Genomic DNA, 25,416 nt, shown 5'->3' on the forward strand with positions numbered 1-25,416 from the left:
GGCCCCGGCGCTGCCGCTCCCTTCCGGGCCCGCGGCCTCCCCGCAGGGCCCGCGGCCGGCCCCGCCGCGCTTTGTGTGGGTGGCACCCCGAGGTCCCGGTGCCCCCGAGCCCGGGGCTGCCCGCGCGGTTTGGGCACAAACGGGGGCGAATGGCGATTTGTTCCGGGGGTCGGCTCGGGGCCGGGGGCTGCGGGCGAGCAGAAGCTGCCGCCGGCTCCGTGATTCGGTGCGGGCGCTCCGTGCTGGGAAAACCGGGGGCAGGAACGTGACAGCGGCCGGGTTCGAGTGTTTGATCCGTGCGTTCCTCCTCCGGAGCCTGTCAGAGTCTGGGGCCCAGCCCAAGCGCTTCCCTTCCGTTCCTCTGAATTCCTGCGGTGCTTGTGCCTGTGTGCGTGTGGCCGGCGTGAGGGGACCGGCACGGCCCCGGTGTGACCGGCGTGAGGGGACCGGCACAGCCCGGGGTGACCGGTGTGAGGGGACCGGCACGGCCCCGGTGTGAGGGGACCGGCACAGCCCGGCGTGAGGGGACCGGCACGGCCCCGGCGTGACCGGCGTGAGGGGACCGGCACAGCCCCGGCGTGAGGGGACCGGCACAGCCCCGGCGTGAGGGGACCGGCACAGCCCCGGTGTCCCGGCCCCGGTAGCGGGCACAGCCCCGGTGTCCCGGGCTGGGGACCCGGCACAGCCCCGGTGTCCCGGCCCCGGGAGCGGGCACAGCCCCGGTGTCCCGGGCTGGGGACCCGGCACAGCCCCGGTGTCCTGAGAACGGTGTCCTGAGAACGGGCACAGCCCCGGTGTCCCGGCCCCGGGAGCGGGCACAGCCCCGGGAGCTGCGGGGTTTGTGTGCCCAGGCTCGCTCCGAGCCTGCCCCGGTTCCATCTGCTCCTGTTGGCAGCAGAGAGGATGGAGGGGACGCGGTGGAAGGGGGACCCTTCAGGAAACCCTTCCTGGGGGTCTGCAGAGGGGCCAGGAGCCCAGGGAGGGCTGGAGTTTGGCATGGAGCTCGGGGAAAGGTTCTTCCCCATGGTGCTGGCACTGCCCAGGCTCCCCAGGGCATGTCAGAGCCCCAGGGGTGCCCAGGTGGGCTTGTTGGGGGTCTCTGCAGGGCCGGGGGCCGCACTGGGTTCTCCTGTGGGTCCCTCCCAGTTTGGGATGTTCTGGGATTCACCCAAAGGTTCTTGGCTTTCCTGGAGCTCTTGGTTTGAGGCTGTTCCGGAGCCAGGGGTGCTGCAGAGAGGCAGCTTTGGACCCCTCTGTACTGAGGGATGAAGTGACCAGGCAGGCTCAGTTTCATCCCTGCTCCTCTGTGCTGTGATGGAGCTGCTCAGGGGCTGGGCTCTCACAGGGGCTGTGCTGCTGCTGCTCTGCCCTGGGACACTGCACTTGTGCTGGGCCACTGGAAATCTGTGTTACAGCAAGCATCACCCTCCCAAAACTAAGTTTCCTTTAACCAAAAAGAGTTAATTTTAAGGAGCTGTGTCCATCTGGAACCTGATAGCGTTTCACCCACAACATTGCTTATTTCCTGGGAACTTTTGCTTTTTTCTCATCACTTTCTTCTTCCTGTTTCACTGAAATTCACAGAGTCAGGGAAACCTTAAGCCTAGAATCTCAAACTTCAGTTACATTGCAGCAATGGCATCAAGTAACTGTTGGAGCACCCAGTAATTGCTCTGTGACAGCAAGTTCCCAATTCTTGGGCTTCCCTGTAACAAGAGAAGGAAGTTGGGGTGGGCTGACCAACTCCTGCAGTGCCAGGAGGAATCCTGAAGGAACCCTGAAGGAATCCTGAAGGAACCCTGAAGGAACCCTGAAGGAACCCTGAAGGAATCCTGAAGGAATCCTGAAGGAACCCTGAAGGAATCCACGGCTGTTCCTGCCTCATGAGAGGCAGGAGTTCCTCCCATGCAAGGGAGATGTAGGTGGATATAAAGTGATTTCTTGTTCCAGAGCTGATGTTCATGGATGAAACATTCACTGGAGCATCTTTTGACAGGAAAATTCTGTCTAACACTCCGTGGTGGATTGTTCTTTTTGTGCTGATTGGAAAGAGATAATTCCCTTGAGTGGCCCAGTGGGACCAGAATATACATGGGCCTGTATATAAACATGATATATGAAATAGGTCATAGATACATAAAAGGGCATAAAATATATTTATATTTCTATAAAATATGTAGAAGGAGTCAGTTTTGTCAGTAAGAACACTTTGGTAAAGACCCAAGGAACACAGGTGTCACGTTCCAAGTTTGGCTTAGGATGAACGTGGGCTTTAAGAAATAAAAATAAATGAGAGGTTTCAGCAGCTTTTGATGGGAAGTCAAGAGCAAAATTCACTTCCAGGGAGAATCCCACCCATGTCCTGTAGGTAATCCTGGCCATTGGTGATGGGAGGTGCTCACCTGCTCCCCTGAGCTGTGGGGACAGTGCTGCTCTCACTGGGAGCTGTTCTCAGCTCCTCTCCTGCACCAGGGGAAGATCTGGCAGATAAAGTGGGAGCTCCACAGCTCTGCAGGTGTTTTAGATCCCCCAAAATACAGACAGCTCCTGAAAACTCGGAGCTATTTCCATATAAAAGCTCATAAGAAATTGGATGTGAGTTGGGCAAACCAGTCTGGCCAGCCCTGCTGGAAGGAGCTCTGTGGGGATTTCACATTTCTGCAGGGTTGTGTTTTATTCCCTCCTGGGATGTCCAGCTGCACTTCAGCAAACAGTGTCAGCATCAGGGGGCTCTGATTCACCTTGCAGGTTAAAATCTCATTTTTGAGAGCAGGCAATCCACCTGAGAGCAGAAATAATCGTTGTGAGCTGCAGGCTGAGCCACCCAGGCAGCAAGGGAGGGAAAGCTCTTGGCAGCCAGGAGAAACTTGGTGTTCCTTAATTAATTCTGGGCAGTCAGGAGGACTCGGGACTGGTGGATTTCCCCTTCCTGACTCAGCCAGGGCTCTGGGTGTGCTGTGGGGAAGGGTTTGCAGAGCCTCTGCTGCTCCACGTTCCTTCACTGGAGCATCTGTTAATAGCAAAGATGGATGACAGCTAAATATGTCACCACAAGTGAGGGATTTGCTTAATGGGTTTGGATGCCACTGGGATCCTCCGGGGCTGCACGGGCGCTGCTGGAAATAATTATTTGTCATCTGGTAAAGAATTCAAGAGGGTTTGTCCGTTTGCAGTAGCAACTGAAATCCTGGAGCACTGCAGAATTTGGCAGAAATCCTGTCATTTCTCACAGCCTGGGGTTATTAATGACTTATCACTGTGGGATATGAAAGGTGTTTTTCCTTTTTCAGTGTTCTCCACTAACCTGATTGTTGCTTAATAAGATTTTCTCTTTTTAACTTTTGTTCTGGGCCAAATATGTTCTGTCTTGTCACAACTTAGGGGTAGAGCCATTTGCTACCATGGCTTAATTAAGGTACTTATTTTCATTTATATTTTCATAGGGTCAATCACTCTCCTTTATAAATGAGGCAGCTCCTCAGTCATGCTCTTACTGGATTGCACAGGAGAGCACATTTGTATTCTGCCCTTCCTTGGTCTGGCTGTGCCTCACTCATGGCAGAAGTGACCTGAAGCTTCATTATTTTTATGTTTGTAAGGCTCATGAACAAGCCACAGTTCCCAGATCCTTAGAGAATACAGGATTGGCCTTTTGTTCCTAAATCTGTTAGAAATCCTGCTTTTGAACATGGCCCAAGAGGTGAATGTTGGAAGTTGGTGGGGGGCTGGGGTGATTTCTGAGTTTTTCTGATATTCCTTCACAATTTTGGATACACCCCAGGGCAATGGAGAGGCCTTTGGTGAGGTTTTGGTGCAGATAAGAAGTTTTTCTGAAGTTCCCATATTTGATCTCAGTTCTGTTGGCAGAACAAGCAGCACAGCATTGCCTGGGAGGGGTGTGTCAAGTTTGGAGCTGCAGCTTCCAGAGAGACCTGGATAAAACCGAGCTGGGAGAGATCCAAATTGTCTCATTTCACCTTGAAGCTCTGGGTTTAATTTGGGCTCTAAATTGTCACTCGAGTTGCAGATTTGGCTGAAAGGTGTGAAATGGCTGCGAGCTGGGGGAAGCCTGGGGGGAGTGAGGTTCCTGGGGGTACCTGGGCAGGTGGGCTGGGGTTCCTGGAGGTACCTGGGCAGGTGGGCTGGGGTTCCTGGGGGTTCCTGGGGGTACCTGGGCAGGTGGGCTGGGGTTCCTGGGGGTTCCTGGGGGTACCTGGACAGGTGAGCCAGGAAGGGACTGGAGTTTCTGGGGTACCTGGGGATTCCTGGGTGTTCCTGGGGTTACCTGTCCAGGTGAGCTGCAGTTCTGCAGGGCAGTGCCAGGCTTGCTGCTCCTCTGCCCGAGCTCCAGGATTCCTGGGATGTGCTGGCAGCTGGAACTGGGTCAGTGTGTCACACCCAGCCCGGGCATTGCCTCGGGCACAAAACCAGCCCAGGGCTTCCTTTTGTAGGGGCAGGGTGGTTAAAAATGGGCAGGATGGTTAAAAATGGCTCCACAGCCCTGCTTGTTGAGGGTTTTTGTTATCAAAATCTAAGTGGAGCAAGTTGCTGAGAACTCCAGGCTTTCTGTTCTGGCAGGGTTGTGGAAGGAAAACTGGAGTTAGTCCTTGTTAAGGGGTTCTGATGCAGGAATCACCTTTTGGGCAAAGCACTGCAGTAACTGAGGCTCCTGCTTGCTCTGCAAGGTCTCTGATGTCCTTTGCTGTAGGAATAAACACTGTGGGATGCTTTATTTTAACTTCTGCAGTGCTGCTGCCTTGGATTGAGGTGCCATGGGTTAAAACTTGGAATTCCTGTTCACATTCAGCAGCTGAGTCCATATGAAATGCCTTTTATGATACTGAAGTTGTTTTTGAAGGGCTGCCGAAGCCTTGCAGTGCATGCAGTGGATAAAAAAGGGGTTCCTGGGGGTACCTGGACAGGTGAGCCAGGAAGGGACTGGAGTTTCTGGGGTACCTGGGGATTCCTGGGTGTTCCTGGGGTTACCTGTCCAGGTGAGCTGCAGTTCTGCAGGGCAGTGCCAGGCTTGCTGCTCCTCTGCCCGAGCTCCAGGATTCCTGGGATGTGCTGGCAGCTGGAACTGGGTCAGTGTGTCACACCCAGCCCGGGCATTGCCTCGGGCACAAAACCAGCCCAGGGCTTCCTTTTGTAGGGGCAGGGTGGTTAAAAATGGGCAGGATGGTTAAAAATGGGCAGGATGGTTAAAAATGGCTCCACAGCCCTGCTTGTTGAGGGTTTTTGTTATCAAAATCTAAGTGGAGCAAGTTGCTGAGAACTCCAGGCTTTCTGTTCTGGCAGGGTTGTGGAAGGAAAACTGGAGTTAGTCCTTGTTAAGGGGTTCTGATGCAGGAATCACCTTTTGGGCAAAGCACTGCAGTAACTGAGGCTCCTGCTTGCTCTGCAAGGTCTCTGATGTCCTTTGCTGTAGGAATAAACACTGTGGGATGCTTTATTTTAACTTCTGCAGTGCTGCTGCCTTGGATTGAGGTGCCATGGGTTAAAACTTGGAATTCCTGTTCACATTCAGCAGCTGAGTCCATATGAAATGCCTTTTATGATACTGAAGTTGTTTTTGAAGGGCTGCCGAAGCCTTGCAGTGCATGCAGTGGATAAAAAATGCAGCAGAGAGAACTCCTGCCATGCAGCAAACTGGGGCTCCTGCAGCCCTTGGGAAGGCTGGGCCTCAGCAGTGCTTCCTGAACTGATTTGTGTGGTTTTAGGGTGAGTTTATCTTGTCTGTGCAGTCCAACTTTGGAGTTTTTGAGGTCCTGATCTGGATTTAGTCAGAAATAACTATTACATGTTAACTGCCTTGCCTCAGGCAATAATAAACTGTTTTAAAGTCATCCAGATTTATTGCTCTTAAATGTAACCACTTTTTTTTTTCTTTTAAATACTGTTTGTGACTAAATAATTTTGTTGTTAGAGAAATGTGTGAGTAACTGTGCACTTCTACAGCAAAGAGGGTGTTTTGGGGGAAAATTTTATTTTCCCTTAATGAGCTGCATATGCTGCTTGATTTCAAGTACAGGAGGATCTGGAATTGTGGAGGAGCAAAATTTAATAGAAAATAACTCTCAATTGTCAAATCCCAAGCACTGTAGGTCTTGATCCCTGTGCTGGATGGGAATTTGTCTCTGTTCCTCTTCCCCAGATATTTCCTCTGTTGTGTTTACTTGGCCTTTATGGAGGATATATAAAACTCAAAGCAATTTGAATGTTAAAAATGTGGTGAATTGAATACATAAATATTTTTGGGGGAAAGGTGTTAGTTTAAATCCTTGCTGTAATTGTACAGTTGTTTAAAACTGGGCTGAGCAACAGCAAACTTCAAACTTAAAAAATTACATTTGTTTATCTAAGTGCTGGAATCTGATTCTTGGGAACAGAGGGGAAGGGAGGAAAGTTGTCTCAGATATCCTTACACCACATAGCCAATATAGTTTTAATAGATATATAAATATATATAGCTTTAGTAATCTATTTTGTGCACAGACCTGTCTTGGAGAAGTTTGTCTGTGGTTCTGCAAAGAGATTTTGGGTAGAGTCTGATCCGTGAGAATGGATGGAAATCAGAGTAATGTGTTGGCTTTGAGGGAAAGGAAGTGGATGGAAATAGAAGAATCTGTCCTTTGTGTTCCAGCCTAATTCATCTAAAAATGCCATTTCAGATAAACACATGAGGTTTCCATTAATATTTGTGTGCAGGACAGTTAAATAATGAATTAAGAGCAAGTTTAAAGGAGGTTTTCACGAGCAGGGCTCTCATTATTGTTGGGGAAATGCCTCAGATACTGAGTGAGGCAGGAGAAGCTCATCCAGGCACGCTGGAAATCTGCATTTTGTTGGTGTCATTTTGTGCCAGGTGTCTGGCACTGGGAGGCTGTGCCCCATTTCCCTGGCAGTGCCCAGCCCTGGGGCCAGAGCCGTGCCAGCTCATCCCCTGGCACAGCAGAGGGACAGCCAGGGGCAGGGCTGAGCCCCTCCAGACTGGGAGACGTCCCCCTGCTCCCAGCTTTGTTTATCCCCTGGAATTCAGGTGTGGGGTTCTGCTCCCTCAGCAGGGCATGGTGCCAGCCTGTGCCCACCTCCTGGGAGCTCACCTGTGTGCTCTGCTGGGGCTGGCAGCATTTCCACGAGCCTTTTAGCCCTTTCCCTGTGTCTTGAGCATTTCCCTGTGTCTTTAGCCCTTTCCATGTGTCTTTAGCATTTTCACGTGGTTTTTTAGCTCTTTCCCAGTGTCTTTAGCCCTTTCCCTGTGTCTTTAGCCCTTTCCATCTGTCTTGAGCATTTCCAAGTGTCTTTTTAGCCCTTTCCAGCACAGCCCCAGGGAAATCCTCGGGGTGGTGTGGGGTCAGGGGTGGGTTTGTTCCAGCTGGAGCTGTCCCAGGGCAGCAGGGTCCCCATCACCTGGGCACAGCTTTACCCTGACACCTGCTGCCTTCTCCAAAGGTGTCTGCAGGAACTCCTGTTGTGGTCAAACTGAGCATGAACTTTGTTTAGCGAGATCAGAAGGGTTTTGTGGTGCTGCTGTGCCCTCAGTGCTGCCAGGTGGATGCTGGCACTCCCACTTTGTGTCCCTGGGCTGGCACTGGGCACAGGATGGGCCCCAGGGCTGCTGCCTAAAGCCACGTTTGATCCCACAGCAGGCACTGTTCAGTCACCCAGGAGAGTGAGCTGGCATTATTGGCTCTGCAGAGATCAATAGTGGGGCAGCAGCAGGAGCTGCTCAGAAATCCCAAACCTTTTCTGGAGGAAGGATTCCCAGTCCTGCCAGTGCTGCAGCAAGCTCGAGTCATGGATCTCAGCTGGGTGTCCTGGGCTTTTTCTCCTCTGTACAAAGGTTTCAGTCAACAGGTGCAGGGTTTCAGTCACAAAAGTGTCTTGGTTCACATCAGTTTTGGAAGGGAAAAGTCTCATGTAAAAGTCATTGAAATTAAAACTCAGTTCTTTGTGTGCACCGAGATCGTCCCTCTGGAGACAAGTTTTTGTGCTTCCTCACAATGGCTGAAAATTAGAAGGTTTTCATAATATTTCAGGTTGTAACTGTCTAACAAAGAAACAGAATGTATCCAGCTGAGAAAAATACCTTCACTCTTCTTTTCAGGAGCTGCTGGGGCTCTGGCTGCAGAATCCTCCTCAGTATGGAGAGAAGGGTTTGTTCCCACCTGGCCTCACCTGCAGCCCTGCAGAAAGGGGCTGGGAGGGGCTCTCAGTGCTCTCAGAACACTCAGATTCTGCTCTGGAACCTTCCAGTGATGCCAGGAGCTCGTTAGGGCACTGCTTAATTGGGGTCATCTCCTGAAAATCCCAGATGAAGCTGAAGCCCTGTCCTGCTGCCTTGGCTGTGTGTCCCGTGTGATGCCAGGAGCTGGGACAGAGCTGGGCACAGGTCCTGGGACAGAGCTGGGCACGGGTCCTGGGACAGAGCTGGGCACGGGTCCTGGGACAGAGCTGGGCACAGACCCTGGGGCAGAGCTGGGCACAGATCCTGGGGCAGAGCTGGGCACAGGTCCTGGGACAGAGCTGGGCACGGGTCCTGGGGCAGAGCTGGGCACAGGTCCTGGGGCAGAGCTGGGCACGGGTCCTGGGGCAGAGCTGGGCACATGTCCTGGGACAGAGCTGGGCACGGGTCCTGGGGCAGAGCTGGCCATGGGTGCTAGGACAGAGCTGGGGACAGGTCCTGGGGCAGAGCTGGGCACAGATCCTGGGACAGAGCTGGGCACGGGTCCTGGGGCAGAGCTGGGCATGGGTCCTGGAGCAGAGGTGGGGACAGACCCTGGGACAGAGCTGGGGACAGGTTCTGGGGCAGAGCTGGGCACGGGTCCTGGAGCAGAGCTGGGGACAGGTCCTGGCACTGCTTTCCCAAAACTGCTGCCATGTAGGAAGCACTTGGGAATGAAATTCTCTTCTCCCCCAGCTTTCCCTGGGCCAGGGTGTTCCCAGCTCCTTGGGGGAAGCTCCCCCATCTCCCTGAGGTCACGGACCTGATTCCCCCCTTCCCATGAGCTCTGTGGCCATTTTATTGTAATAGCTTAATTAGTCTGATTTGCTAAATGTACATTATCTAGGGTGGGTGTTGAAATGCTCTTTAGATGGGACTGCACATTGAAAAATCTCATGTTTTGCTGTCTCTGGACTAAAGAATTCTAGAGTGCCAGGTGATGCTGCTTGTATTTAGGCAGTAGACCTTTTAATTAATTAATTAAGCTTTGCAGGAAGTATTTTTATCCTTTAATTAATTGATTAAGCTTTGCATTAAGTTGTTTTTGATCTTCCTTTCTTACTGGAGCATGTATTTTCACTCTTTGCTCTGAGTTTGTTGACTAAAAATTGGAATTTTGGAAAACTGGAATTTTGTGAGAGAATCTTGAGGGAAGCATGGGCTGGAGGCTGGCTTTGCCTGTTTGTTTTGCCCCTGGTTGTGGGTAGAGCTGCAGGAGCCTCTCAGGAGCAGATGGTGCTGGCAGGGCTCCTGCTCAGGACGGAATTCACTCTGAGCCAGCTCCTCCCGGGATGCTGGCGGGGCTGCCCAGCCCTGGCAGTGCCAGAGCTGCTCCAGAACAGCCCCACCACTCCCAGGAGGCTGTGCCAGCCTTTGCGGTGGCTTCTGTCCCTGTCCCACTCCCACAGCCCCTTTCCCTCCAGCCCAGCCCTGTTTTCCTGGGGGATTGGAGCAAAGCTCTGGCAGATGGGTCCCCAGCTCCCCTGGCTCATCCCAGGGATTTCCTCCTTGTGTTCCTGCAAAACATTTGTGTAGGAAAGCCTTCCCATGGGCACGGATCAATCTGCTGCTTCTCCTCCAGTGCTGACCCTGAAACTGCAGCTTTTGTTCTCAGAAGGCAATTTTTGTTCCTTGTTTGGAAATCTCCTTGGGCAGGGCCACCCTGAAGATGGAGGGGTTGGTTAAAAGGCACTTCTGTTTCCAAACTGCAACGATTCCTGTTGGAGATGGGAAGTGTCTTGGGGTGAAGGGGGTGAAATGGTATTTTTCTCCCTCAATTTGGTATTTCCTGCAATACTGGGATTCATCATTTGATTTTATTCTGGATTGGGTTCTGCATCTCTGGCTCCTGGCTCAGGAAGGGCTTTTCTGCCTGTGAGAAGCTGTGATTTTATGCATAAAACTCCTTTAAAGACTCCTTGGGGAAGAATATAAGACTTGCAGATCCTTGTTTTGAAACAAATGTGCATAAAAGTTACTGTGTAAAATTCTGATGTTTCCTGGCTTCTAAAATTTCACTCAGAACTGTTCATGTGCCTTTGAAATGAAAAGTTTTATGGAGTTAAAATGAAACCTTGGTGCCCTGGGTGTGGAATGTGCCCACTTTAGCTGGTTTTAATTCCGGGAGCTGGGAGCACTGGCTGTGCCACACTCACCCATTCAAACACAGATCTGGAAGTGCTCCCTGCTTCGTTTTGTGTTTTCCTAACACTATGAGTACTTCCAGGAGCGTCTGCAGTACTCCTTGGCTGCTTTGAAATCAGTTTAAACACACTTTAAATGCTTTTTTTGCATGTAAAAGTCTGGCAGGAGCCGTTTTCCTGCAGTTCATCCTGCACAGCCCAGCACTGCCATCTCGTGAGCACTCAGGGTGTGGAGCTGCTGCAGCTCCTCGCATGGAGAACTCCTTTGTGGGGATATTTGCAGCTGAAACGCCTCTAAAACATTTTATTTCCCTTACAGATTTCCAGAATTACCTTAAAAAAGTCTATTTTAAAAACTGTGGTTTCATCCTGAATGGTTTGAGAGTTTGTTTTGGATGTTTTGGAAATGTGCATCTGTATTTCTTGTAAGACTTGCCTGACGCTTTGTTCTATTTATGTACATTGCAAATACAAAGTGTAATGAAGCTACATTTAAAAAAAAATCCTTAATTTTATAACTTTTACTGTAGTCTAGCACACGAAAAAAAAAGCAAAACTGGGGAAAGCTGTTGGGTTTGAACCTAAACAGAAAATGGTGAAGCATTTTGGTAGAAAACTCGTGGGGTGGCAAGCTCTGCACGCTGACAAGCTGAAGGTGGTGAGAAGCTGTTATTTTTGTGACAGGATCCTGATGAGGCACCACTTTCTGTGGTGAGCTGGGGCAGATGCTCTGCCCCTGGTCTATATTTAGCCCCTGTCTGAGCTCTGGGGTGATCCTGGTGTCAGGAGTTCCTGACTGAGTGGGTTTTTGGTTGGGAGCTCCCCATGTCCATGTTAGAGGGTACTTTTACAAACCCCTCCTTGCAGGAGTAGAGGGAGGAAATGAAAAATCTCCCCAGGCTTTTTGTGGAGCTGCCTAGAGCTGGGAGTTAAACACCAAAGGTTTTAAGCAGTGTCTTTTCTGCCCCTTCCCTTCCCGTGTCCCCGTGCAGGACTGGAGCTATGGGGTCGGAACACCCGAGCCCGCAGAACCCTGGCTGCAAGATCATGACCTTCCGGCCCTCGCTGGACGAGTTCCGCGACTTCGGCAGGTTCATCGCCTTCATGGAGTCCCAGGGAGCCCACCGGGCTGGGCTGGCCAAGGTGAGGAGGGCTGGGCTGGCCAAGGTGAGGGCAGGGCTGGCCAGGGTGAGGGCTGGACGAGGGCAGGAGCTGGGCAAGGTGAGGAGCTGGCAGAGGTGAGGAACTGGCCAGGGTGAGGAACTGGCCAGGGTGAGGGATGGCCAAGGTGAGGAACTGGCCATGGTCAGGACTGGGCAAGGTGAGGGATGACCAAGGTGAAGGTTGGCCAAGGTGAGGAGCTGGCCAGGGTGAGGGATGACCAAGGTGAAGGCTGGCCAAGGTGAGGAGCTGGCTTGAGGTAAAGGCTGCTCAGGGAGCTGGAGTTGCCTTCTGAGGGCCCGAGATCTTGTTTGTGTCCATGGAACTGAGCACAGTGTGCTTTTTGGAACGCTGTATCTGGAATCTCTGGTTTGGTTATGGAGGGAGGAAAGGAGAGGAATGTCCTGCACAGGATCATCCAGTGCAGCCCCTGGCCCTGCACAGACACCCCAACAACCCCACCCTGAGCATCCCTGAGGGCAGCCTCAGGGCTGGGACCACTCCCTGGGGAGGCTGGCACTGCCCAGCACCCTCTGGTTATGAGAACTTTCCATGTGAAGCTTCTAAGTTCCAGTACCTGACACGGAACTGCTTGGAAAACTCCAGGACTAAGTGATTAGAAAGGGTATTTCTGTGGCCATGTCAGCACAGGCTGATGGGATCATTTGCTCTGACAAGAACTTGTTAGGAGTGGTGTTTAGCTGGCCTTAATAAAGCACAGTGGAGAAATAAAGCTGTTAGGCATGAAATAATTCTTATTTCTTCTAAAACACAGGTCAATTACTGGGTTTATTGCTGCTCTAAAGAGAGCTGGCTATTGATGAAGAGCTCTCTGTGGAATGTTTCCTTGTCCACTCAAGTGTACAAGCAATTACCTTCCAGGACTCTGCTAGGGAGATTATTTTAATAGAGCTTGTTGGTGACTTCCAGATATTGTAAAGAAATGACTTGTAGGATTAATCTGAGCGTTCCAGGTCAGTTTTGTGTTTCTTGCAGCTGCAGTTCAGAGTCCTGTAGGGGAAGTGGAGCCCCTTGCGCCCCTCAAACCCCCAGCTCCAGTGTCTGTAGCAGTTCCATGTTTTTGTTGTCCCTGCTGCAGGTGATTGCTATGTGATCCTCCTGGAGCCAGGTCTCAATCTCTTGGAGGTCTATAACACATCCAAGATTGCTCAGATACCTTTGGAGGCATAAAAATCAGCAGGATGGCTTCTACTGCAATGCTGGAAACAAAAAGCTTTATTAAAAGGCAAAATAACAAACAGAAGAACCCATGCAGGCGCAGGAGACCTTTGTGCATTACCTCACAAAAACCGTTTCCTTCCTTTGGGCACAGGTGATCCCCCCCAAGGAGTGGAAGCCGCGGCGCACGTACGACGACATCGACGACATGGTGATCCCAGCGCCCATCCAGCAGGTGGTCACGGGCCAGTCGGGGCTCTTCACCCAGTACAACATCCAGAAGAAGCCCATGAGCGTGGGCGAGTACCGGCGCCTGGCCAACAGCGAGAAGTGCGTGCTGCAGGGCTGGGCTGGGCTGGGCAGGGCTGGGCTGGGCTGGGCTGGGCTGGGCTGGGCTGGGCTGGGCTGAGCTGGGCCGGGCTGACCTGAGCTTAGCTGAGCTCTGGGCTGGGCTGGGCTGGGCTGGGCAGGGCCGGGCCGGGCTGGGCCGGGCCGGGCTGGGCTGGGCTGGGCTGCAGGGCTGGGCTGGGCAGGGCCAACAGCGAGAAGTGCGTGCTGCAGGGCAGGGCTGGGCTGGGCCGGGAGCAACCTGGGACAGTGGGAGGTGTCCCTGCCATAGCAGGGTGGCACTGGGTGGGATTTAAGGCCCCTTCCAAGCCAAACCATTCCAGGATAACCAGCTTTGGAGCTTTCCTGGCACCTGAGAGCTGTGGGATAACCTCAGCTCACGTTTCCATGGGCTGGGGATGTGGTGCTGCATGTCCTGTCAGTCAGCCCGCCCCGAGGTGGAAAAGGCAGCAGTTCTGTGGATTAAAGGTGAAATGCACCCTCAGAGCTGCTGTGCTGGCTGCTCCCAGGGCTCTGACACCCTGTGTTCCTGCAGGTACTGCACCCCCCGGCACCAGGACTTCGAGGACCTGGAGCGCAAGTACTGGAAGAACCTCACCTTTGTGTCTCCCATCTATGGGGCTGATATCAGTGGCTCCCTCTATGATGCAGTAAGTCCAGAGCTTCTCCTTTATTTGTTTCAGACACAGACACTGACTTCCTGTTTGTACTTTTCTCATTGAGGAGCAGAATTTCATCAACGTAACCACCCTAAAAAAACCACAGTACCTTTGTGTTTTTCCCCTCATTACAACAGTGGGATTAAGGTTCCCCTGAAATTCGGGATAATAGTCAGTAGAAGCTGTGAAAAGCTGACTTTTAGTAGAAAGATTAGGAAAAGTGTGATTTAAATAAATTCTTTTGCAGACTGTGGCAAAAAATTGTCTATACCTTGGGTTTTGTTTCTTTTTTAAGGGAATAAAATGGACATTCCTGCTGAAGCCCCTTAGAAAGCAAGAAAAAAACAGTATTTCAAGGAAATGGTGCTTCATCAAAAATATTTTTTGATTCTTAACATAAATAATTTGCATTTGGATTTTAAATTATTTACGTTTGGATTTTAAATTATTTGCATTTGGATCTTTTCCTTGTAGGCAGCTCCATTAGGATACAATGCACCTGCACACTGAATTATTTTACAATTCAAATTGTTTAAGCTTTTCCATGGTAAAATTTCATCCTCTGCTTCAAGTAATTCTGTAAATGATAAAGGTTTCTCTCTTCTTACTCTTTTTAGGCAGATAATTTAAATCTCTTCCTCTGTAGTTTTCTTTTGAGTGGGAAGTGGCCTTCTTTGGAGTGCTGTCTGATTGTGTGTGAATGTACGAGTGTCTTTTATTATCAGTATGGTTTAATATGGAATTAATTAGAATAAGCAGAGATATCTGAGGTGCTCAGAGCCATGCGCATCTCAGGGGTGCAGGGGATTTGGTGCTTGGGGGGGAGAATCCCATCCTTTCCTGCTGTGATCAGGGTGGGACACAACCAGCACAGCTGTTCTCAGGTGGTTTCCTGTTTTTACCTGAAGCCCTGAGCTGAGACAGAAGGTTCTGCCCCTTTGGCCACACTGGGGTGTTTCTGATCAGTGGAAGAACATCTGAGAGGAGTGTGCTCTACCCTGGGTGTTCATTACCAGGATAGTTAATTACTGCTGGGGTATTGCACAGTGCAAGAGCCTCTTCAGGGTGCTGGAGCTCCCTCCTGCCTGTGGTCAGAGAGGAGCACCAAAGAACCCTTCCTGGAAGCAGAGAGTGTTCAGCTAATGCAGGTGACACCAGCACCTGCCCCCTGAGGCCTGCAGGGAGCTGAGGGCTGGCATTCCCAGTACAAACCAGTACAAACCATTTCTGTTCCAGGACGTGGATGAGTGGAACATTGGCAACCTGAACACCCTCCTGGACATGGTGGAGCACGAGTGTGGCATCATCATCGAGGGTGTGAACACTCCCTACCTCTACTTTGGGATGTGGAAGACAACTTTTGCTTGGCACACAGAGGACATGGATCTCTACAGCATCAACTACTTGCATTTTGGGGAGCCCAAATCCTGGTGAGTGAGGGCTCTTGGACACCACTGAAATACCCTTTCCCCAGCTCTACCAAATTCCATCAGGTTTACCTAATCTCTCAATTCCCATTTTTTCTCTCCTCTTCCCTCCTAGTTTACATTTAAAAGCAATTTCACTTTCTTTCATGCTGGCTTGCTCAGAGGCCTAATTCCTGACTTGCAGCAGGATTAAGGAGACTTGTTGACATCACGATTAAAACCAGATTTCAGCACTTGGGGATTTTTGCAAACTAATGCACAGGAGAGCAAATGGGGATGGGAATGTGTGGATGCTCCAGAGGCACTGTAATAGTGAAGCACTGTTGTTCTTGCACTGTGCTCTAAGCAGGAAACATCTGTTACTTTCAGATTTCCATTATTTAAATACATAAATATGTTCACAGCTCTAGGGACAAGTTAAGTGAAAAGGTTACTTTTCCATGGTCATTTTTTGGCGTGATGGTAAAGCATTTTTCAACACTGTTGATGCATAGACTCCTTGGAAATAACTCCCCACAAAAACAGTAGAGAGTTAAGGATGAAATAAAGAATGTAGAGAGTCTGGAATAAGTTACCAAGAGCCAATATGCTTCTTTTTAAATCAATTTAAAAGTATAAGTGCAGAGACTCAGCAGCCCAGGGGAGCTTTGCTGAAGATCTTGATGTGACTAATAAATATTGACATTTGCGTGCAAATTAGAGCAGAAATGTCACAGGGAGGCTCTGCTGTCACCGTGCCCTGGCAGTGGCAGACGAGATCCTCCCACCTCTCAGGGCTATGGCTCCCTGGGGGCTCTGGGTGTTGGTGCCTGTGGCACATAAAAGCCTCCAGGAGCCAGGAGGCTGTAAATGAATGGCTCCAGTGCTCTTTTCCAGGCCTGGGAAGGGGTGGAGGGTGGGGCTGACTCTCTGGAACATGAATGGGAATTTTAAAAATTCTTCCAACACGTCGTGAAATCTGTTTCCCAGCATTCCTGGTCCCTGGGCTCTCTGTCCGAGGAGGATTTTGCAGAATCTCTTGTGATACTTCTGGTAAACCAGGTGGAGATCCAGAAATGTGGTTCTGGATTGTGACTGGGGTGTGACTGATCCCAGGAAAAGGTTCTTCCCCCCGAGGCTGCTGGGCACTGCCCAGGGAATGGTCCCAGCCCCAAGGCTGCCAGAGCTCCAGGAGTGTTTGGACACTGCTCTGGGACAGGGTGGGCTTGTTGGGGTGTCTGTGCAGGGCCAGGGGCTGGACAGATGATCCTGTGGCTTTCCAGCTCAGAATATGATGCAGTTTGGATCCTGTCAGTTCTTCCTCCAGAATCCCTTCATTCCAGCCCATTTTCCTGGTGCCATCTCCAGCAGATGGTGCCACAGCCCATGGGAAGCTCCTCATCCCCTTTGCCCATGGAGCTCAGGGAGCCCAGCACAGCCCAGCAGGAGCTCAGGGAGCCCAGCAGGAGCTCAGGGAGCCCAGCACAGCCCAGCAGGAGCTCAGGGAGCCCAGCAGGAGCTCAGGGAGCCCAGCACAGTCCCAGCAGGAGCTCAGGGAGCCCAGCACAGCCCAGCAGGAGCTCAGGGAGCCCAGCACAGCCCAGCACAGCCCAGCAGGAGCTCAGGGAGCCCAGCACAGTCCCAGCAGGCCTGAGCTGCTCCAGGAGGGGTGGCAGCAGCTGATCTGGCTTTGGGTTGGGTTGTTCCATGCCTTCTCCAGCCATCCTGTGTTTGTGGGAGTCACTTCTCTAAAGTGAAGGTTTTGAGGACAGGCCATGTTCAGAGCAGAAGCTTTTCCCTTTCAGTGGAGTTTCCATGGGTGGGTGACAGTGTGTGACACAGGATGGGGTGGCTTGTGGCAGGATGCCACTGCAGGTTTGCCAGGGCCTCCCTGCTCTTCCCTGGAGCATCAGGCAGGAGTTTGCCACTTCCCAAGGCACTCCTTGTTCTGCACCATGACAGCTCCTCTTAAGAGTTCTCCAGCTCTTCTCTGAACAATCCCTGGCTGCAGAGAGTAACGGAATCCCCTTGGAGCAGATCTGGAACTTTCCAGGTACCTGGGCTGTTCTGGCAGTGACTGCAGCTGTCCCAGAGCTCAGCTGGGGGAGCTCTTGGACTGCACTGCTGGAATTCCAGTGCTGCAGCCTGGCTTTGCTCAGGGATGGCTGAAATGTTCGTTCTGTTTTGCTGGCACCACCTCTGTGGAAATTTCCCAGCTTCCTTCATCCTTTTTATAGACTCTGACTCTGACAGTGATCATCTTGGAAGCACCTCAGGGAATAGCAGGAGTGTGGAGAGTTACAAAGTCTACCAGTTTGGGGTTGAGCTCTAAAATAAGAGGCAGAGTTATTGTTTGGCTGTCAGAGATATTTATTCAGTGGAACCAAGGACTCTGTATATTGGTAGTATCTGCCTCAAAATTGCTCGTTAAAAACCATAACTCTTTCTTCATGTCTCCCATAAATTATCTGGGGGTGCTTCTCTCCAGGCTGTAGGAGGGGTGAGGAGCCACCAGCCCTGCTGCCTTCTGAAGGGAAGGGGAGAAAGGAGCTGCTTCCCTCACACACCTCCTTTGAGAAGGTTTTAGGAAAAATCTGTGTTTATTTCACAGAACCCCAGAATTGTTTGGGTTGGAAGTGACCTCTGGGGACCCCCCAGTCCAACCCATGCCAAGGTGGGGTCACCTGGAGCAGGTGACACAGGAATATGTCCAGGTGGGTTTGGGATGTCTCCAGAGAGGGAGGCTCCATGGGCAGCTGGCCCAGAGCTCTGCCACCCTCCATGGAAAGAAATCCTTCCTCAGGTTGGGGTGGAGCACCATCCTGTGACACCTTAGGGGTGTTTGCATGGATTAATGAGGTGTTTGTGTGGATTGCTGAGGTGTTTGTATGGATTGCTGAGGTGTTTGTGTGATTGCTGGGATCCTCTCTCAGCCTTCCCTTCCCCAGACTGTCCAGACCCAGCTCCTGCAGTCCCTGCTCAAGGCAGAGCTGTGGGAAAGCTGAAATTCCTTCTCAGGGAGCTCTGGGTGGAAGTTTGGACCACAAAGAGCCATCTCTGGGTGGCAAAGGAATTGTTCTCCTGGGCTAGGGAGGATCATTACTGAGCATTTTGTGTCTCTCATTTCTGTCTTTGCAATTTTGTGTTTCCCCCCTACCAAAGAGTTGTTTTGGGGCCTGTTGGGATTGCAGGTAAAATCAATGTGTGGCTACACCAGCTGAAAGTGGAGGCTAAAGAGCACCTGCCTGGTGTGACAAGTCTGTGTGAGTGTCCCTGTCACTGCAGAGGTGCCAGCCCCCCCTGGCTGGCTCTGCCTGGCTGCAGCACTCAGGGGCACTGGGATGGATGCACTCCAGAGCTCCTCAGCACCAGGAGGAGCAGCTGGGCAATGAAAGGTCACCCAGTGATGAGGGAAGGCAAAGGGGTAATGGCAGAGAGCCATTTTCCTGTTTGCAGCCTCATTAAATGATTTATCTGTGCCTGTAGATTGCATTTGTTTATTGAGCTCTGCTGCTGTAGCAGGGCTGTTGGTGTTCATCCCACCCTGCCCTGGGCTGGCCTCACCCCTCTCCAGGGGGATTTTCTCTCTGGATGTGCAGTTCCCAGGCACAGGCTCTGCTCCTCACCCTTCTCACACTGCTGCTGTTGCAGCTGGAGATTCAGTCTGACAGCTGGGGCAGGAGGCTTGGGAGGTTTGGCACTTCCTGCAGCACCCGGGGCTGGGAGCACTTGTGTAACCTCATGTGAAGCCCCTCGGGCAGGAGCTGCCAGATCCAGCCTTTCACTTGCTTTTTTCTCAAATTACAGTAAAACGTCCCTCTCGCATTAGGAATTTAATTGCCACCTTTTCACAGTCTCAAACTTTTGAAATAACTGAAATGTATTTAATTCTGCAGCCCTGTATTCAACCTCTGGTGGTGGGAATTTTGGCTGTATCAATTATACATATTGTGTATAATTACCTCATACACTCCTGTGTGAGATCTAAAATTGAGCATATTGTCAAACGGTGCAAGCAGAAACTGATTTCATAATGACAGAAGCAACAAAGCTGAGTGCCAGGCCTCATTCTTCATGGATATTATGGCATTTTATTGAGGAATGGATGTGGCTCAGCCTTTGCAATTCCAAAAGATTATTTTTAGACACTGAGGTGCTCCACCAGCTTCCTTTTATCTCCATCAAGATGTGCAGTCCCTACCTGGAGGCTTCCTGGCGTGGGGAAGTGCTGCAGGAAACTTTGAAGCTGAGTCTTGTGAATTTGCCTGATACACTTCAGGAGTGTAACATCTTGTTTTGTCAATACCACCTGACTGGGTGATACAGTTATTTTTCTTGGATATTTTGTGATCTTGCTGTACAGTAACAGTGTTTGATTTACCTTCCCTGAGTGCTGGTGGGATGTTACACTCTCCCTTCTCCCAGAAACCTCAGGTGTTAAACCAGACTGACACTGAGGAAGGTAATTGATTTTTATAAAATGTCCCTTTTCCCTTATCATGATGGATGTTTAATCCCCTTTAATTAAAACAGGGAGCCAGCTTTAGCTTTTAAGTTATATCATCTCCTCTCCAAAACACTCCCTGGCTGGAAGTGGATCATGCCTAATCTGTTTGACTTTGATATCACAAAGTACACTTTATGCCAGAACAGCAGTTTGTGTGGAATTAAGGACAAATTACCAAAGGAACTTTAAAATAATATGATTAGTTGGAAGCACTGGTCACAGATACAATTACATTCCAGAAACACTTCTGGAATTCTGTCCTGTGAAAGTCTGAGGACTGCAAACCTGAGAGTGCATGGAGTTACCCCTAACCTTTGTTGGTTAAAATATTTTAGAATTTCTGCTTTCTTCCCTCCAGGTGCCCAGCGAGGCTCCCTGCTTGGGGCAATCCAGTCAAGGAGCAGGCAAGGAGGGCAAATCCTTGTGGCTGCCCCTGGATCCCTGGCAGTGCCCAGGGCCAGGCTGGAGCACCTGGGACAGTGGGAGGTGTCCCTGCCATGGCAGGGGTGGCACTGGCTGGGATTTAAGGTCCCTTCCAAGCCAAACCAGTCAGGGGTTCCATGGTTCTCTTGTAACATCTACAGTTTAATGTATTTGTAGTATCTGGCAGTGCTGCTCACCTTTCCTAACAGCCTGTGAGGGGATTCCAGCCAGGACTGGCTGTTCCCTTGGCAGGGATGCTCCAAGGAGCCCTCTCTGGCCTTGGCTGAGAGCCCCTCCTGAAGCAGCAGACCTGGAGTGCTGAGCATCTCCCTGGTTTTGTTTCTCACTCTGCTCTGCAAGAGCTGCAGCTTTCTTTGCTGAACTCTTGTCCTGTCCTCCCCTCAGGACAGGAAATGTTAATCCCTGGAAAACTGCCTTGGAGGAGGAAAATGACCTAATGCAGTCATGGAGCTTAACTCTGCCAGCCTCTCTGCTCATCTGCCGTGCAGGATGCTGCCCCTCACCATCTCTGCCCCTGCTTTAACACCCTTCCAGATGTTCCGTGGGCTCTGCTAACCCCATGGCAGGCAGCTGCCTTCGTGGTGGGTACAGAACTGTGTGGCTGTGGGGGCAGGCCATTGTCCCTCCACCATTCCCTTCCCTCAGGGGCTCTGGAATCTCTGCAGGGGTCAGATGTCACTGCCTGTGCTGCTTGTTGGGCTCTCAGGAGTCCTTGCAGCCTGGAGATGCTGAGATTCCTTAGGCTGCATTAGCTGCAATCACAGCTGAGAGTCACCCTTGAGGGAGCTGATGCTCCACACTGAGAATTTTTCTTTTTCTGAGTTTTGCTTTTCCTGTTCCTTGGTGTTAGGGAATCCAGGAGAAGATTCTGCAGCCTCTCCTCCCTCAATCCCCAAGGTCTGCATCATCTTCCATGGGAAATGTGTGAGGTGTTCGTGCTCCTAAAAGTGATCCAGGCCTGGCAGCAGAGGTTTGGAGGCTTTTTGGGTGGAGTGGGGAGAAAGGAGAAGCAGGGAAGGCCATTTGGCTGTGGTGGCAGCTCCTCACAGCTCCCAGATTTCCTTCCTGCCTCTGCTGTCCCATGTAATCTGTTTTACAGCTCTGCTGTTTTGGATGGAGAAAGAGCAGAATTTATGGTGATGGTTGATTTATAGATTAACTGCAACACCATTTGCTCTCAGGCAGATTTGGCAGAGCAAGACCCTTTTCTGTTGATAAAAGGGAGAGAGAAAGGAACAGGGATATTCATTAAAAGGGATAAAAGGAAAGTGAGATAAAGTATGGCCAGGCAGAACAGCTTTTCACTCTCCTGACTTTTCTAAAATGAAGGTGAAATCTGCTTTGGAATGGGCTTTCTGCACTGTGGGTTTGCTGGGAATGCATGGCGGGAGGGATGAGTTGAGATGCAGAGCTGTGTCCCCTGTAGTTCCCTGATAACTGAGAGCAGAGTCATTAATCCAGCCCTGCAAGCCTGCAGTCATTAGTTAATCAACACCAACACTCCCAGCCCAGCTCCCCGTCCTGGAGAGCTGTGGGAGAAGGATGAGGGGGTCCCTCAGGAAGGGGACAGTGCTCACTGCTGGTTTGCTTTCAGAATCCATGGGGTCACCACGTTGTCCAGGGCCTGAATGAGCTCTGCCTTGGATTATCTTCCCAATCAGGTGCTGCAACTGGAATAGTGGAGATTTCTCTTTTTAATAGACTCAGGTTTTTGTGGTATTTCATTAGGCTGTTGTAGACAGATTATTTAAAGGTCATTTTTCTGCTGCACAGGAGGCACAGGATTTGGGGAGTTAGGACTCAAGTATTGCCTTTGTTCATTCACCCTCATCTAACAGAGAGAAAATGCCATGGAGGTCAAGCCAGCCTCTGGGATGATGGAATCAGCTGTGGGACTTCTCTGAGGAGGCACAGATGGATTGATCTCAGCCTCAGCACCCCTTTCACTCAGCTCCCTGCTGTTTGTGCTGCCCCTCCAGAGCCCTCTTTGGATTTTATTCTCACCTAAACCTGCTGCAAAAGGCATGGAATTATTTTGTGCTTTGCTGCCATTTCACTTTTCAGTCTGTGCATTTTATGTCCCTCTTTACTGAGCCTGTTCCGGTGGTTGAAATTAGAAATCTTAGAGGTTGAGGTTCATCTGTGAGTTATTGTACCTGACCCAGCAAAGAGGAGACCCTTCCCACCTCTGCTTCCTCTTGGCACTTTCCAGAATGATTCTGGCAGGAGGAGGTGCTGCCCTGGGGTCACATCCCATCCCCAGCAGCATCCTGGGGTGTCCCTGCTGGACTGACAGAAGCAGCTCTTTGATCCAGGAAGGCTCCAACCCATTCCTGCCTTCTGACAGTGTCTGCTCAGAGCTCAGGCCTGGTTTGAAATGAAGATCTATGGAAGTCTGACAGGATCACAGATTGGTTTAATAACAGAAGCTTTTGAGCAGAGCACTGAGGCTGGAGGGAGGGAGATGTGCTTCCATGCTCCATCTCACTCCTTCAGCCTGAGCTGACTCCCCTGGGACAAGGAGCCTGCAGATTCCAGCCTGGCACAGGGCTGCAGGCAGGGCTTGGGAAGGCTGGGAGGGAGCAGGAGTGGTGCTGCAGAGCTTTGTCTTTATTCACATTTTGTTAACACGTTGGCAGAAATCAGCGGGGATTTTTTTTTTTCTTTACTCAGCAGGGAAAATTGTCGAGGGGTGATGCCAAGTGCAGCACAAGTGAGGTTTAAAATAAGAGGAGCCCGTAGTAATGACAGCACTTAAATAGCACTCGGTGCTGTCTGAGAGCTGTGCACTCGTTAACCCCTTCATGTCCCAAGGAATAAATGTGCTGGGTTTGCATCCACTTCATTTCCAACTGCCCAATCAGCCACACAAAGGGGATCAAACAGGAGAAATAAAGGAAACTTTACAAACTGTGTCAGTGATCTTTATCAAATCTCAGCTACAACACTTGTGGCTTTGATGCTGACAAGAACACAGCTCTCACTTCAAAGCAGTTGTAGTTGGGAACGGTGCAGTTTGATGGATGAGGAGCATTAAACCTTTGGAATGCTGGATTTTTTTCTCCTCAGAAAAGAAAAGAGTGTGTGTGTGTAGAGGCATTGCACCTCTAGCACAAGGGGTTTCCTCATCTCAGAATATCTTTCATTACTCATGAGCAAATTCCTTTTGTTCTGCTGGAGGCAATTACCCTGTTTTTTTCAGGAACACGTGTTGCTGTGCCCGGTGAGGGAGGCAGCTCACACAGGTCACTTGGTACAAGGCACAGATAGCTCTGATCTCCCCTGGTTACCTTTTTTCTCCTTGTTCCTGGAGCTGAAATGAGCTATTATTTTAGAATACAGGCTCTTTGAAGCATAATCTTTGCTTTTCTTTCTATTTGTATGGTATCCACTACAAAAACAACCAGTAATTAATAATCTGATTGCCAGTTTAGGGAAATAAATCTGATGTGAACAGGTTCTTCCAAACAAATAACGGGGAATGGCAAGGGGATGAATATTGTAGTCATTCATCTCTGTTGAGTTGTGTACTAATTATCTTCTTGGCTAAACTGAATGAGTAAATGACTTCATAATGTTTTTCCCCAAACACCTTTTCTTAGTGAAATGGCTCCTTCATGCTGCTCATTCACTGCAGGCAGAGGCAGGCTGTGGGTTATTTTTACATGTGGAGGGAGAGACTCCAATGTGCTCTGCAATTTTGTGCTTTGTGCCTGGCACTTGTGCTGTGGAGCTGACTGGACTGGGGCACTGAGAGTCCTTCCAAGAGCAGATGGTTGTTCACATTAAATTCTCTGCTTTTAAAAAAATGTATTTGAAAATTGCATTTGGAGTTCTGGAAAAATCTCCTCTTTGTGTTCGTTGGGTCGGGGTTAGTGAATCACAGTGAAAGTAGCCCAGTGTGCTAATCTTGGAGCTCAGTTGTACCTCTTGAAAATTCATATTGCTTTAAAATCAGAATTTTAAAAAGCTCCTGTCTAATGTCACTTCTTGAAACTAATGGCTCTTTAATCCTATTTCTAGCTCAAGGCAACTCTGAGGGTTGGAGAGTCTTTCAGAAGTGCATGATTGGCACAAGTTAGGCTTGACTCTAATCTTCCAATACTCAATCTCCAGGGATTTGATCCCAGCTTCAGAGTAACCTGAGATATTCTGCCCACCCTTATTGGAAAACAAATGGAGAGTTTGCAGTCACAACTTCAGTTTCTTTGGGGAAGGAGGAAGTTTTTCATCCTGCTGTTCTGTTGGCAGCAAAATCGCTGCCATTTCTTCATATTCTGGGTAATGAGGAAGTTCTGTGTGTGGAAAGGGATTGTCTGCAGTGAAATGGGCCCTGTGGGTGAGTGCTGGGTGTCTTTGGTGGTGCCCAGGCCCTTCTGAGCAGGTTTGCTCTGATTTTCTGCCTGTGCTGCTTCTCCAGGGGTTGCATTGAGCAGCTGTGGGAGGCAGGTGGGTTTGGGCTTGTGATTTGCTCCTATCATTACCTATTTACTCCTAATTATGGCTTTTGGAGTTGATACTCCCCAGCCTCTGTGTTTATCTCTCACTCTAGGTGTATTTCAATAAAAATGTCATTATTTGAAATCATTGACACTGCTGGTTAAAGATACTGAATTCCATCACCCATTGTCCTAGGAAGTGATCCATTCAAGATAAACCTGCAGGCACTTGATAAAGGCTCTTTCCTGGGAACAAGGAGCTCTCTGCTCCCTGTGTGATTTTATCTCCAGGCAGGCTTTGCAGTGCTGATGGGAGGGAGCCACAGCAGAAGGGGAGAGGAGAGGGACGCCAGGGATTCTCCTTTCCTGACCAGGATCTTGAGAAGGGAAATGGGAGATTTCCAGCCCATTCAGCGTGGGCCAACCTCGGATTTAATGAGTAGAAGAAGAAAGGAAGTTGATTTCAGTATTTTAACAAACTGTTGGGAGAGAGGGATTGAGGGAGGTTAATTATGGAGGAGGGTAAAGGTGAAGAGAGGTGACCGTGGAAGGGAGGTGACCAACAAAGGAACAACCTGTTCTTCTTGTTGAATTACCTTTTTTCTTTTCTCATACAGGCAAAACAGCTTAAAAATAGAGTTGCACAGCAGGATCCCTGTGTGTCCCTTCCAGCTCAGGATATTCTGGGAGATTCTAGCATGGAAACCCCCACTTCTACCCTGAGCTGTGCTCTGACACAGTGAGGAGATGTTGTTTAAAGTTTTACCTTGTAGAAAAATGAGGCCTCAGGAGCAGGATGTGAACTTTGCAGGGAGGGACCACCCTGTGCTAATGCTGGTTCTTAATGCTTCTGTTGGGTGATAAATATTCCTGATGGACCAAGGGGTTTTCTTTGGAGGCTTTGC

The 25,416-nt window shown here is 50.3% G+C and overlaps 1 protein-coding gene across 4 annotated transcripts in view; it reads left to right on the top strand.

Annotated features, from left to right (window-relative positions):
• The first annotated feature begins 10,974 nt into the window (after nucleotides 1-10,974).
• Nucleotides 10,975-25,416, top strand: part of KDM4B (lysine demethylase 4B) — a 61,603-nt gene continuing 47,161 nt past the window's right edge. For 3 of the 4 annotated variants that reach the window (XM_039733522.1, XM_039733531.1, XM_039733540.1), the window contains exons 1-4: nucleotides 11,371-11,511; nucleotides 12,863-13,038; nucleotides 13,592-13,706; nucleotides 14,952-15,145. In XM_039733522.1, coding sequence (XP_039589456.1) covers nucleotides 11,371-11,511; nucleotides 12,863-13,038; nucleotides 13,592-13,706; nucleotides 14,952-15,145 — 626 coding nt within the window. Of the gene's footprint in view, nucleotides 11,512-12,862; nucleotides 13,039-13,591; nucleotides 13,707-14,951; nucleotides 15,146-15,257; nucleotides 15,981-25,416 lie in introns of those variants that run through there. The other variant, XM_039733551.1, reaches the window with a different exon arrangement.

The sequence above is a fragment of the Passer montanus genome, unplaced genomic scaffold (genome assembly GCF_014805655.1).
Source record: "Passer montanus isolate IOZ18808 unplaced genomic scaffold, ASM1480565v1 scaffold112, whole genome shotgun sequence".
In the NCBI taxonomy this organism is placed as follows: Eukaryota; Metazoa; Chordata; class Aves; order Passeriformes; family Passeridae; genus Passer; species Passer montanus.